This window comes from Kwoniella europaea, chromosome 1, assembly GCF_036810445.1.
Source record: "Kwoniella europaea PYCC6329 chromosome 1, complete sequence".
Classification (NCBI taxonomy): domain Eukaryota; kingdom Fungi; phylum Basidiomycota; class Tremellomycetes; order Tremellales; family Cryptococcaceae; genus Kwoniella; species Kwoniella europaea.
This window is the reverse complement of record NC_089487.1, coordinates 11349939-11362272: the sequence shown is the minus strand read 5'-3', so window position 1 is coordinate 11362272 and position 12334 is coordinate 11349939. Positions and strand designations below refer to the sequence as shown.

Here is a 12334-nt window from a genome sequence, read left to right as displayed (position 1 = left end):
ACGTATGGGAGCGAGATATATGGAGCGTCATGGTCATGGTCGTCACTTTGCAGTGAGTGGCGTGGAGGTCACTTGAGGTTGAGTTTTACGTAACTACATAGAATAATAAGATCCGACGGAATTGATCGGATAGACCCCTCAAACCCTCAAAGTGGGATGCATGACCAGCATACATACATGGTAGATCTACATAGCAGAGTACGTGTGATGATAAAGAATGGCAAGATGAGATGGCAAGCTATTGTCCATAATCTAATTATGTATCTGTGATGATCGCAAGATCACAATCACTTCATCATCCTCTCCTGTATCTCTCCATCTGCAACTTTCTTGAGCAATTCAAGTTGGTTGGCCACGTCTTTCAAGACCGTCAAGACTTGTTGATTTCTGATACACACAGAATCACAGAGCGTCAGCTTCGTCTCCGTCGGTTCATGAGAGAGAGAGAGAGAGTGAAGCATACCCATTCAACCATCCATATTCCTTGTAGACTATATCCTGCTCCTCACAATATTGCTTAACCAACAAACTGGCAGCTCGTAAATTATGTCTAGGCAATCTAGGGAACAAATGATGTGTCACCTGGAGATGTAATCCACCATGGATGAATTCGATATTCGGTGAACAAATCACATCCATCGTCGTACGTAGTTGACGTGAGGGGAAGGATTCGGTTGGACCTAGATCTTCAGTCGAACATGCGAAATGTGATAGGACAATCTATCATCACAACCAAAGTCAAAATCAGTCTCATATGTGTAATGTTCAAGAAATGGAAAAAGGTAATACCCACCTGAACGTGTACTGGACTAGCTGCTATGTGACTAACGAGCAGATAACCCAATCTCATTTTCCAACTTGGCAAACTCTTCAACATCGATAAGTAGTAGAACCAGTACCATGCAATACCGGCAATCTCATATCTCCAGTAATTATCTCTTTTCGGTTTCGGTCCCAGTAAGTACATATATGAGTTGGCGTAGAGGTTGAATCTGGCCAAAGAGAGGACTATATAATATAGCTTGTGTCTGATGGAAGGGTAGTAGAACAAAGGTCAGATCAAGCCGATGATGTAAGCAACAGCTTTTGAGGACAACTCACTGAACACTAATCATGACTTTCGAGAACCCATCAAGAGCCATAACTCGTTTATAGTATGTAGACCATAAGGAGCCGAAGAAGTCTTTCGAAATAGCGAAGAAAGGGATATGCTGAATGTCTGGATCATGTTCTGGATGGTTGGTAACGACTGTACATATTGCATCACAAATCATGAGTTGATGATCCAATATATTTTCTGTCGGTGCTACTGAATAAGGCAACTTACGATGATGGATGTTATGATTCTATGTCAAGGGGATTTATCGTAAGTTTTCGCTTCAGGCTGAGTATAGTTTACCAAGTCACGCTTACATCGCACCACCACCCCACACTCAGCCCTCCGATCCAACTAGCTACAGTCATACCTATCATCCTATCCCAGAAATAATCTGTTGTTATACCTTTATGACCAGCATCGTGTACGACGACTAAAGATCATCGCGAAGAATCATTAGCCATCCATTACGTTGTATAGTATTCGCGACGAAATGACTCACAAGCTAATTGCTGGAACAGTAAACCAAGACATAAAGCAGAAGTCATCTGACCTAACCATCCATTCGTACTATACCACAAGACACCATCAGTACCAGTTTCAATTCTCTTCCTTCTTGAGCGTTGATGGTGACTTACTAGTAGAACAGACCAAAAGCACCCATAGCCAATGCTAAATACCTAATAATCTCTGCCTCGTACCCATAAAGCCATCCAGAAGGTTTGAACAATCCAGCATCTTTCACTCTCTTCTTCAACTCTTGGAAAGCCTTTGATCGTTTATACTCTATTTCTCTATCCAGTTCCGAATTGGGAGGTTCAAGTTGTTCGACAGTCAGTCTATATATCTCCACGTTCTCCTCTTTCAGCTGTATCTCAGATGGATCAACAGATGCCGAGATATTAGGTATAGGTGCTTTATCATCGTTCAACGTAATAGGTATATTGACTTGCTGTTGTAGTATACTTTGTCCAAGAGTTACCATCCCTTCCTTTACCCAATTGTTCTTCACCCCATTTGGATGTCTGACCAACCCTAAAGCAATAGGAGGAGTAAGTGGTTTCCAACCTTTTCCATCTACTTCTACCCTTCCCACCACGTACTTCTTCATTCGTTCGAGTGTGGCATCACAATGATAAGCTTCGATCTCGTCTGACGCATCTCTCCCTACGAAATGAAGTAGGGCCAAAGCTCCTCCTGGATGATAAGGTGACCAGGAAGTGACGTTGATCACTTCCGAGTGGAGGATGATGAGCTGCTGGCCTTCACATATCCTCTGAGCGATTTGGGGGCGAGCGAGAAGAGGCACGTCGCGTTTGGCAGAGGAGGACATGGGGGGATAGAGGTAGGGTTGATGTGGAGAGGCGAGTTGCGGATTTCTCTATTTGATCTTATTTATATCTTCTTTCTATTCTGTATTTTTGAAGGAAAGGCTGCTCGAATCGAGTCTTACTTAGGAGTAAGGGAATGATAGTATACTTGATGTATGATGATGTTGAATGGGAGCGGTGACATGGTCAAATCCATCTTTTGTAGTTGGTAGCAGCAGCGCAATTCACCCGTATGTGAGACGCGATGACTACGGCGGAGGTGGCCGACTACTCTAGGGTGACTTGCGGAGATGTACTCGCATCTCCGCGATAGTCTCCCAAAAGTTGATCGACAGGTTTATTTTGATTTCTGAATTTTGATTTTTTGGATTTGGCTTTGATTTCTCGACATTTCAACAGCCTACTGAGCAGAGCGAGATCGAAATAAGATGCCAGATATCAAACTCAGAAACCAGGTGAGAGCTCTTCGACCGCTACTCCTCTTGCATATGAGCGTATCAACTGATATATAATGGCGAACCTCTAGCCTTTCGACCTCGCATTCCATCCTAATGAATCGGTAATCTTCTCTTCGCTCTTAACGGGAGAAGTCAAAGCGTGGAGGTACGACGACGAAGATGGATCGACATCTTCTTCATGGTCTGTCAGACCTTCCAAGAGGACTGCGAGGGCTTTGGTTGTCGAGGAAAGTGGGAAACATATCTGGATGGGAGGAAAGAGTGGGACCTTGTTGTGGGTCATTCAAGCTCATTGATCTGCAATGGATATGAGAACTGATATGCATTGGATGAATAGTCAATTGACAACTGAAATGGGTACGATAGTGAGAGAACAGGAGAAAGCCCATGAGTGAGTATACAACCGAAGTATACCACTGCTTCACGCTAGGTATTCAGCTGATATGTGTGCGTTTGATTTAGTGTACCGATAAATCGTGTGTTCTGCGTAAACGAAAATCTGATAGCATCAGGTGATGATGATGGGATAATCAAACTTTGGGATCCAAGGAAACCAGATGTGATTAGAGAGTATAATCAGCATTTCGATTATATCTCAGATTTCACTTATTTCGATGATAAACGACAGCTTGTGTCAACTTCGTGAGTTGGGTCGGCAATCTTTCTTATACCCCATGAACATGCGAAATTATCTCAGAGCAATCCCTTCTAATCACTATTAACTTTGTATATTTGCAAATGCAATCGTATTGACTGAAATCTTTCTTGCTACTTATAGTGGAGATGGACATTTATCAGTAATTGATATCCGATCGAACAAAGCGCAGCCGTTGACCGTATCAGCAGATCAGGAAGATGAACTGTTATCGATCGTACAGATAAAAGGAGGTCAGAAAGCTATAGTCGGAAGTGGTTTGGGTATATTGTCGATATGGAATAGGAAATTAGGTTGGGGTGATTGTGAGTTTACTATTCTCCCTTGTATGAATATCCTTCCTATGCAAAATGAAAGAAGGATACAACAATACATCTATGATCGCGGAAAATCGTGTTTGCTTGTGGATCCGCAGGCTGACCACCTCCTGTCATTCTATTAGCGGTTGACCGTATACCGGGTCATCCAGCTTCGATCGATGCCATCGTTGCTCTCACTCCTGATATAATAGCCACGGGTTCAGAAGACGGTATGATCAGGGTATTGCAGGTATTACCCCATAAATTCTGTAAGTAGATATATCAAGCTGCTCATCTTTTTTCCAGTCTATATCGCTGACTGATATAATTCTTTGATTTAGTGGGCGTGATAGCGTCTCATGAGGAATACCCAATCGAACGAATCAAGTTGGATCGAAATTCAAGATGGTTGGGAAGTGTCAGTCATGATGAATGTCTGAAATTGACGGACGTATCAGATTTATTCGAAGATTCAGATGGTGAAGGTGAAGATGAAGACGAGGATGAAGATGAAGAGATGGAACAAGATGGAGACGACGACGATGAACAGGAGGAACAGGAAGGAGAAGAAGATGCGAATTCCGATTCAGACGAAGAGATGGAAGTTGAACAGGAAAAACAAAAGAAGAAGAAAAAGAAGGGTAAAGGTGGTTTGGGCGAGTTGGGTAGGGGCGGTGCAGAACAGGAGAATGCGGATTTCTTTGCTGATTTGTAAGGAAAGTCTATGTTAATTCAGTCTATTATAATGTTATATAATGCATTTTTGTATGTTAAATCTATTTCTATAAATCCCCTGCCGGCCTGTCCATAGCTTTCAAAGCTTCACTATACGCTTCACCTTTATCCACGTACACTCCATATATCTGATCCCCAACCCGAGTAGTCAACCTATGATTTTCTTCATTCTCAAACCAATCTTTTATATTTTGATTAAGATTGATATTAGACCAACATGATCTTTCTGCGAATTCGATCCTGACTAATCCCAATCCCACTCCCATACTTGATGGATGGAGCGATAATATTTTTCCAGCTGATCTAGGTTTTTTAGAACTGGCAGATGAAGAGGGTGTATAGGTGATCTCTAACTGTTCGTCCGTCTGTCCAATAGGTATCTGCGTAGGGGTAGATAGGTAGTCTGATAACGATGTATTTGTATTGATATTGGTAGTCAAAGGGATTAGACGTATAGGTAAAATACGTTTTCTAGTTGCGCCGGTGTGATAGGTCCTGACGGTCAGTTCTTGTCCTAAGTAACAACCTTTTCTGAAGTCGACTAGATATAAGACCAACAACAGTAAGTATCAGAATTATAGCACAATACAGACGGATAGATAGATTGGATAGTTTGGTCTGACCTACCTCCTCCGTGTAAATCCATACAGCTTTCTAGTGGTAATGCCTGACCTGGGATAATCTCATTGGGACCCTCGGGTACACCCAATATCATCCGTCGAAGATGATAGTCGTCAATGGGAGATGTATTGTGAGATGAGGTAAGGGAGGCTAACAGCACAATGTCAGTCATGTTGTATTGCATTTGAATGATAACAGATATATCGAATGAAGTTATACTCACGCTTGTCACCCTTGGGGACCAGCACCTGTCTACCCAATCCACCTTCACCCCAACCAGCTCTCAAGTCCCAACACCCCACTTCGTTCTCCTTCAACTCCATATCCTGTATGTCGTCCTTCCACGACCATTGAGATTCAGCTGCCCCTCCACTCCCAAATTTCCAATTCCTCTCTGGCCCCTTTCCCTTTGAGGTCGAGGCGTAGGCAGAATACAAGTCCCATTGATCCGATACATCCCTAATCCTGACTTTGGCTCTCAACTTGAACGGCGGTAAGAATTCCTCCAATTTCGCTGGATGATCAATGGGGGATTCATGTGTGATTAAATAGCTTTTCTCTTCTCTGACATTCCCATTTTTCAATATTGACTTCTTCACTGTCGGAAATATGAAAGAAGTATGCAATACTCTTCCTGATGCATTGAGGAATCCACTGTACCCCCCACCGAGATTATCAACATCCTTGCAACTTAGTCCTTTGAGGAATTTGGTAGAGTCTGGTCCAGTGATTTCCAGTATTGATTTTTGACTCAGGTGCGTTATACTTGGTATATTCTTGAGTAACGATGACATTCTTGGACGTGTTGTATGTATGTATGATCTTCTATGCTTGGTATGTCGACAATGATACTGCAGATTGAATATGTCGGATGTGATGTTGCATATGCTGCGGTGTGTGTCTTGTGTCCTTGTGCCTATGACGGTGTAAAGTTTTTGTGCGAGTGAGCACATAGGGTAAGATTAAAACATGGAAAACCAAAAACAATCAAACAACACACGACAACACAGCAAACGCACGCTGTATTTCCATCCATACCATCTCATTCACATCGCATCCATCATCATATTCAACCATCACAGACACCTTGCGTCTCCATCACCAACAACAGATACCACCCCACTCACCGACAAGCATACCTGATCCCACCTATAGTATACGTCCATCACCCAAGATTTAAACTCCGCTCCCAGGCTGAAACCAGTCTTGCTGCAATTTTCCCTTTGCGTACTCGGCCCCCGACCACCCCAGTCACCCATACAACAGCACACCAACAGCCTCTCGATTCAATCGACCATCCCTTCAGCTCATCTTCGGGCCAACACACAGCAAACACTTAGACACATCGGTGCAACACTGACAGATGGCGGAGACTGCTACGTACGACCCTGATCATCCCCTCTCACACCCAAAGGCAGCGTTCACCAACCATATAGGACAGCCAGCCGCTGGAAGCTCAAGAGATGCTAGGATAAGGGGAAGGGAAGCTCAACAGCAACCAAACACTTGGCAACAACTGCCAGACAACTATGTAGAACCGAATGGAAACGAAGACATCCAGATGGATGATCATTTCGAAGCTGTCAGATTAAGTGAGTAACACCTGCCATCCATTCCACCTTCCATGAATGAAACACAGACTGATATCTGATATCCGTCTAGATGGTTCAACATCACCTAGAATCAACCCTTTCCACCTCTTATCGCATCCCAATTCCACATCACCTTTACCACCCTTACCGCCGCATCTGCAAGCCCTGACCACCGAACCTCATCCTGATGAATCTCAACAACAGTATTTCCAATCCAACAACCTTAACAACGATTCAATTACTGCACCAGTACATATAACCAAAGTCACGCCCACCACCGTAGAAGTCACCTCGCATACACCTGAGGGTACACATAAACGAGTTATCAAGAAGATCAGTAGTGTGTTTAAGAGGGAATCTAACGATCCTATCTCACCTTCCGGGGGAAGATCTCCCGTGATGCAGGGACCACCGCCAAGCCCACCATTAAGTGAGAATGGCGATTCGGTCTTCGCATCGGAAACGACAGATACAGTTGACCACCATGATCACCATCAACCAAACCAAGATGAAATCTTACTTTCACCAGTCGATGAAGTGCCCGACAACAATAATGGTATACCACCTCTGACGGATAGTCCTTCAATTGCGCATACATTCACGACCGAACCGATTGATTTGGGTGGATCGCCGACTTCGTTGGCACCGCCTGTTCTGTCTGCGACGAGAAGGGTATCAAGTGGATCTGCGACGTCTAGCAGAGCAGGTTCGTTGACGATTGTTAGATCAGGTAGATTGGCTCCTCAACGTGATCAACCTGAAACCTCAACTTCAGCTTCGGCTTCAACTTCAAATGGCAATATCGGATTGGGATTATCGAAAAACTTGCCTGATTTACCGACAGATCAAGAGAGGAGGGGAAGTGATGGAAGTATACTGAGTGCTCCCAAACCTACTAGAAGAAGTACCAATCCATCACCTGTCGTCCCCTCATCACCCAGGTCTCCCCTACCGCACTCTCATTCACACTACTCACCTTCTCCATTACCTCAGAATTCCATGACACCCATACCAGGTCTGGAGGGTGCGGCGTTAGCTTCAGATATATTGGCTCAAACTGAGTTGTTAAGACAAAAACGAATGGAGAAGAGACAGAAGAAAGCGAGTGCACAAAGTCAGAATCAGACTCAAGGTGGAACAACACAGGTGGAAGGGGATGTCGCTCAAGAGAATGAAGCTCAACAATTACCACCACAACAAGTTAGTCAACAGCCATCGTCAAGAGCGGAAGAGAGACCCAAAGATCCAGAAACCAAAGTTTTGGTTGGTAATCTGATAGGAGAGGACCATGTAAACTATGTCTTGATGTACAATATGCTTACGGGTATCCGTATAGGAGTGAGTGATGCCTCTAGAGAAGTCAGGAGTGAATGCTGATGTGCGTCAATAGGTATCCCGCTGTCAAGCTAAGATAAAACGACCCTTGACAGATGAAGATTATGTGGCTAGACATAAGTTCTCGTTTGACATGTTAGTAAACGAATTATCGAGAAGTGAGACGCGAGGTGCTGACTGATGATTGATGTCTGTAGTGTCGGTAACGAACTTACACCTTCAGCCAGATACGATTTCAAATTCAAAGATTACGCACCATGGATATTCCGAGACCTCCGAGACGAACATTTCCATCTCGATCCCGCAGATTACCTACTGTCCCTCACGGCGAAATACATCTTATCTGAATTAGGCTCTCCCGGAAAATCAGGAAGTTTCTTCTATTTTTCTAGGGATTATCGATTTATCATCAAAACTATCTCACATGCTGAACATAAATTCTTAAGATCGATATTAAAAGATTATCATCAACATATAAAAACAAATCCTCATACGTTATTATCTAGATTCTACGGATTACATCGAGTCAAATTACCCCGTGGTAGGAAAATCCATTTCGTCATCATGAATAATCTTTTCCCTCCCCACAGGGATATTCACGAAACGTATGATTTGAAAGGATCAGCATTTGGTCGAGAATACCCTGAAGATAAAGCTCGACAGAACCCCAAGGCCGTATTGAAAGATAAGAATTGGGTAAATAGAGGAAGAACATTAGAATTAGGTCCAGAGAAACGAGCGTTATTGTCGGAACAACTGAGAAGAGATATGGAGTTTTTGAAAAGAGTTAAAGTGATGGATTATTCGTTACTGGTTGGAATACATAATATGGAAAGAGGTAATAGAGATAATTTGAGAGAAAATCAATTACAAATGTTCCATGTGAGTTGGAGGTTTGTAGTAGCATAGGGTAAAATACTGACTTGTCCTTTTTTTCCCATGTGCTCAGCCCGAGGTACCCCCACCAAGACGCAAACCATCAGCGATCAAACAATCCAACGAAGCTTCCAACGTCCGTAAAGCTGTTCGTCGATCTGATCCCAAAATGTTAGATGTCACCTCTCAATTACCTTCATCGGATTCTGCCGATCGAAGACATTTCCTGTTCTACCAAGATGAAGGTGGTCTGAGAGCCACGGATGAGGCCAATCAGAATATGGATGTGATCTATTATCTGGGTATAATCGATATTTGTACACCGTACAATTCGCTAAAGAAGATTGAACATTTCTGGAAATCTATGACTGAAGATAGGGTAAGTGGTTGACTCATCTCTCTCATCCCTATCTTTTCACCATGGCTCAATGATGAGAGAATTGAAAATTGATATTGATATTGTGTATTGGGTTTTTTGCAGCACACAATATCATGTATCGAGCCAGTAACGTACGGTCAACGATTCCTGAATTTCTTGAGCTCCGTGATGAGAGGTGGAGATAAGTCTTTGAGACCTTTGGGGTTGGAAGCTCCCTCCAGGGCAGAAGAGGAAGAACAACCTGTTGGTGAAGTAACTCAAGTTCAAGTACCGAATCGATCTGAATCTCAAACTATTCCTGTATCACCCATTGATATTGAACGACAAAATCATCAACCAGTTCGATCGGAATCACAATTATCACAAGTCAACTCGAATTCGAATGTACATAAACCACAGCCTGAATCACCTCAATCTCAATCTCAACAACCACAACAACATAACGGTGATGCCTCAGGCAATGCGGCACCGGGACAAGAGAAAGAGGCGAACGAGATTGACGATGAGAAAGGGATCAACCCCATTGCGAGGGATGTCGAAAAGAACGGAGTGCAATTTGTTGTTTCGTCATAGAAGGGATACCACAATGCCACACGTTGTAGAGGTCTCACGTAGGAGAAGGGAGAACAGCAAAATGGCAAAATGGGACGAGGGGAGGATGGGAGGTGGGAAATGAATCGGTTTGAGTCAGAGGTACTAAAAAAGTGGTGTGAATGTTGATATATTGGTCGTTTTGTTTCTTCTTCTGCTTAGCTATATCACCGTATATCACCTAACGAGTTGTCTGAGATTTAATGAGATGTAATGAATTTCCCTGATCACAAGCTTTGTATAAAACTTGACAAGACGATCCTCTCTACGTTGCAATGCAATGCATATCCAAGGGACGAGACAGCTATGTCGCTAAGATCTGACGTAGTAACTCCCCCGGTTTGCCAATTGGCTTGGACAACATGACTTCTACAGGTGAACCCAGGGAATCCAACTTGAAATTTCCTGCTTCCGCATTGGAGTCTAGGAACGCTTCGATAGCTTGGACAGTAGTTGGGAATACGGAATATGGAGGTACGGAAAGGCCAGTCATTGATCCGACTAGTCAAAGTATAAAGCACAATTTGTCAATTTCCGGAGTACGCGCATGATAACAATATGGCACGATATGGTCAAGTATGGGTGAGTCAAAACTCACCGAAACCAGGTGTTATAAGGAAAACATCTGAGAAAGAAGGATGAGTGGTTCCAGCTATAGCAAATACATGCCTGTCGTCATTCTGAACCGTCCTCGATACACGGATAAGTCGCTGATAATCTTCTGATAAGACGAACTCTTCCGAGTTTACTGATAACATCGGACATGGTATGGTCGAATTCCAAGGTTCTAATCGTTCGATAGCGGGATCAAGAGCAATGATAGAATGGGGTTTGAATCTTGGATTATCAGCCGCAGCGATCTATGAAGATTAGTTTGACATTAATCAATGTAAAACCTGGTGTAAAATCTGTTTTGGTGAAAGAAGTAGAAAAGCGATACAGTACTCACAACAGCAGTTCCACCAAAACTATGACCTGCCAAACAGACTTTCCCATCTCCAACTTCCACTTGTCCCTTCCATTTGTTCCAATCTACCGTCCTACTAGCCAACAAATGACATTTACTATCTCCCAAACTGCCTTCTGTGATCTTTCGTATTATCTCTATGGTACTTTCCATTTCGACCGTTCGAATCTTGAGTTGATCGTGCCGTAGGGTATTATCATCTTTCGGTTGTTGATCCTCCGGACGATCTGGCCAACTACAATTGGATTGAACGAAGTTACATTCTCTGTTTTATCAAGCTGTCCATGAGTTATCATACTACTCACTCTATATCTGTCCAACGTAAGAAATCTACATCTCTTTCTTTACCATCTTCACTTGTTATCTTTGCACTTGGACCAGTCCCATCTCTATGTTCTACAGCAGCCACGATGTATCCCCTACTTGCTAATTCACCACATATGTGCGTATACATCAGACGCGAGCATCCTACACCATGAGAAAAGATTATAAGAGGCCATTTGTCGTTTGAGGGATGAGGTAAGATAGGTGCACGTTGGTGAGAAGGAAACTTTAACCCGTGTACAGCTGAAAGTGCTCCTGCGTCTACTCGGTTCCATCAGTTAAAGCTTCAGATAAGCAAACTTAGCTGGACTTACAAGCTAGAGCTCTAATTAGGGAATTCTCTATCCCAGCCATCTTCAGAAACCCATTAACAGTAGGCGATGCTCTACATCCTCATCATGTTAGCGAGATGTTATGACCAATATGGAAGTGCAAAGTCGACATACATACCTTGGAAACCATACTGTCCCTTTTGAATCTTTCGATCCCGATTCCAAGTCACAAGGGTAAAACAAACTGAAAAGAACTGTATCTATCTCTATACCAGCTTGACCGGCCGTATGTAATTTCTTATGTCTGAAACTACCTATCGTCTGAGGGTTTATCGAAAATTCCACGTCGAGTACTCCAACGGGGTAAATACCAGTATAATTGGGTAATTGCCTTGAGAAAAGAGTGCCGAATCGAGAGTGAGTATAAGGGTTGGAAACCTTCGGTGCGGCCGGTGTGGAACCGGGAGGTTGTCGTGAGGTCGTACTGTCTGTCATACTGATCCAAGCTAAGTGGCTATAAGCTGTGCACGGGAAGGAGAAGGGAAGCTTATTGATTAGATTCTCTTGCATTGATATTACTGTTGTGATGTTGACATCGTATGCACTTTGTTACATGTCGAAAAATACTCAAAAGGATGTGGATATGACGTCAAACTCGGCTAACGGAAGTTGGGTTGTCACCACGAGCTCTTGACGGGCAAGTCAAGCGACAGTAAGGCTGAGATGGCAATCGTTAACGAGTGAACAACGGATGTGTCTGTCCTCATATCTATAGAGTAGGACGACCATCACAATGAGAAGAG

The 12334-nt window shown here is 43.3% G+C and overlaps 5 protein-coding genes across 5 annotated transcripts; 2 read left to right on the top strand and 3 right to left on the bottom strand.

The window, feature by feature from the left end:
* Nucleotides 1–287: 287 nt before the first annotated feature.
* Nucleotides 288–2429, bottom strand: V865_004314 (uncharacterized protein; the record flags this gene model as incomplete). Its single annotated transcript, XM_066228098.1, has 8 exons — nt 288–387; nt 464–720; nt 794–1028; nt 1102–1249; nt 1328–1346; nt 1414–1529; nt 1599–1666; nt 1735–2429. 8 exons carry the CDS (start codon nt 2427–2429, stop codon nt 288–290), a joined length of 1638 nt encoding a protein of 545 aa, XP_066084195.1.
* A 426-nt stretch (nt 2430–2855) lies between these two features.
* V865_004313 (WD repeat-containing protein JIP5) lies at nt 2856–4554 on the top strand (the record flags this gene model as incomplete). Its single annotated transcript, XM_066228097.1, has 8 exons — nt 2856–2882; nt 2954–3159; nt 3223–3276; nt 3348–3527; nt 3664–3845; nt 3983–4108; nt 4181–4324; nt 4430–4554. The coding sequence occupies 8 exons, from the start codon at nt 2856–2858 to the stop codon at nt 4552–4554; spliced, it is 1044 nt and encodes a 347-aa protein (XP_066084194.1).
* A 67-nt stretch (nt 4555–4621) lies between these two features.
* On the bottom strand, nt 4622–5989 carry V865_004312 (uncharacterized protein; the record flags this gene model as incomplete). Its single annotated transcript, XM_066228096.1, has 3 exons — nt 4622–5115; nt 5202–5345; nt 5419–5989. 3 exons carry the CDS (start codon nt 5987–5989, stop codon nt 4622–4624), a joined length of 1209 nt encoding a protein of 402 aa, XP_066084193.1.
* A 569-nt stretch (nt 5990–6558) lies between these two features.
* Nucleotides 6559–9950, top strand: V865_004311 (uncharacterized protein; the record flags this gene model as incomplete). The annotated part of the gene is made up of 6 exons (XM_066228095.1): nt 6559–6787; nt 6858–8125; nt 8178–8257; nt 8320–9004; nt 9072–9377; nt 9480–9950. The coding sequence occupies 6 exons, from the start codon at nt 6559–6561 to the stop codon at nt 9948–9950; spliced, it is 3039 nt and encodes a 1012-aa protein (XP_066084192.1).
* A 322-nt stretch (nt 9951–10272) lies between these two features.
* V865_004310 (uncharacterized protein) lies at nt 10273–12026 on the bottom strand (the record flags this gene model as incomplete). The annotated part of the gene is made up of 6 exons (XM_066228094.1): nt 10273–10469; nt 10567–10828; nt 10918–11170; nt 11241–11520; nt 11574–11644; nt 11710–12026. 6 exons carry the CDS (start codon nt 12024–12026, stop codon nt 10273–10275), a joined length of 1380 nt encoding a protein of 459 aa, XP_066084191.1.
* Nucleotides 12027–12334: the final 308 nt, after the last annotated feature.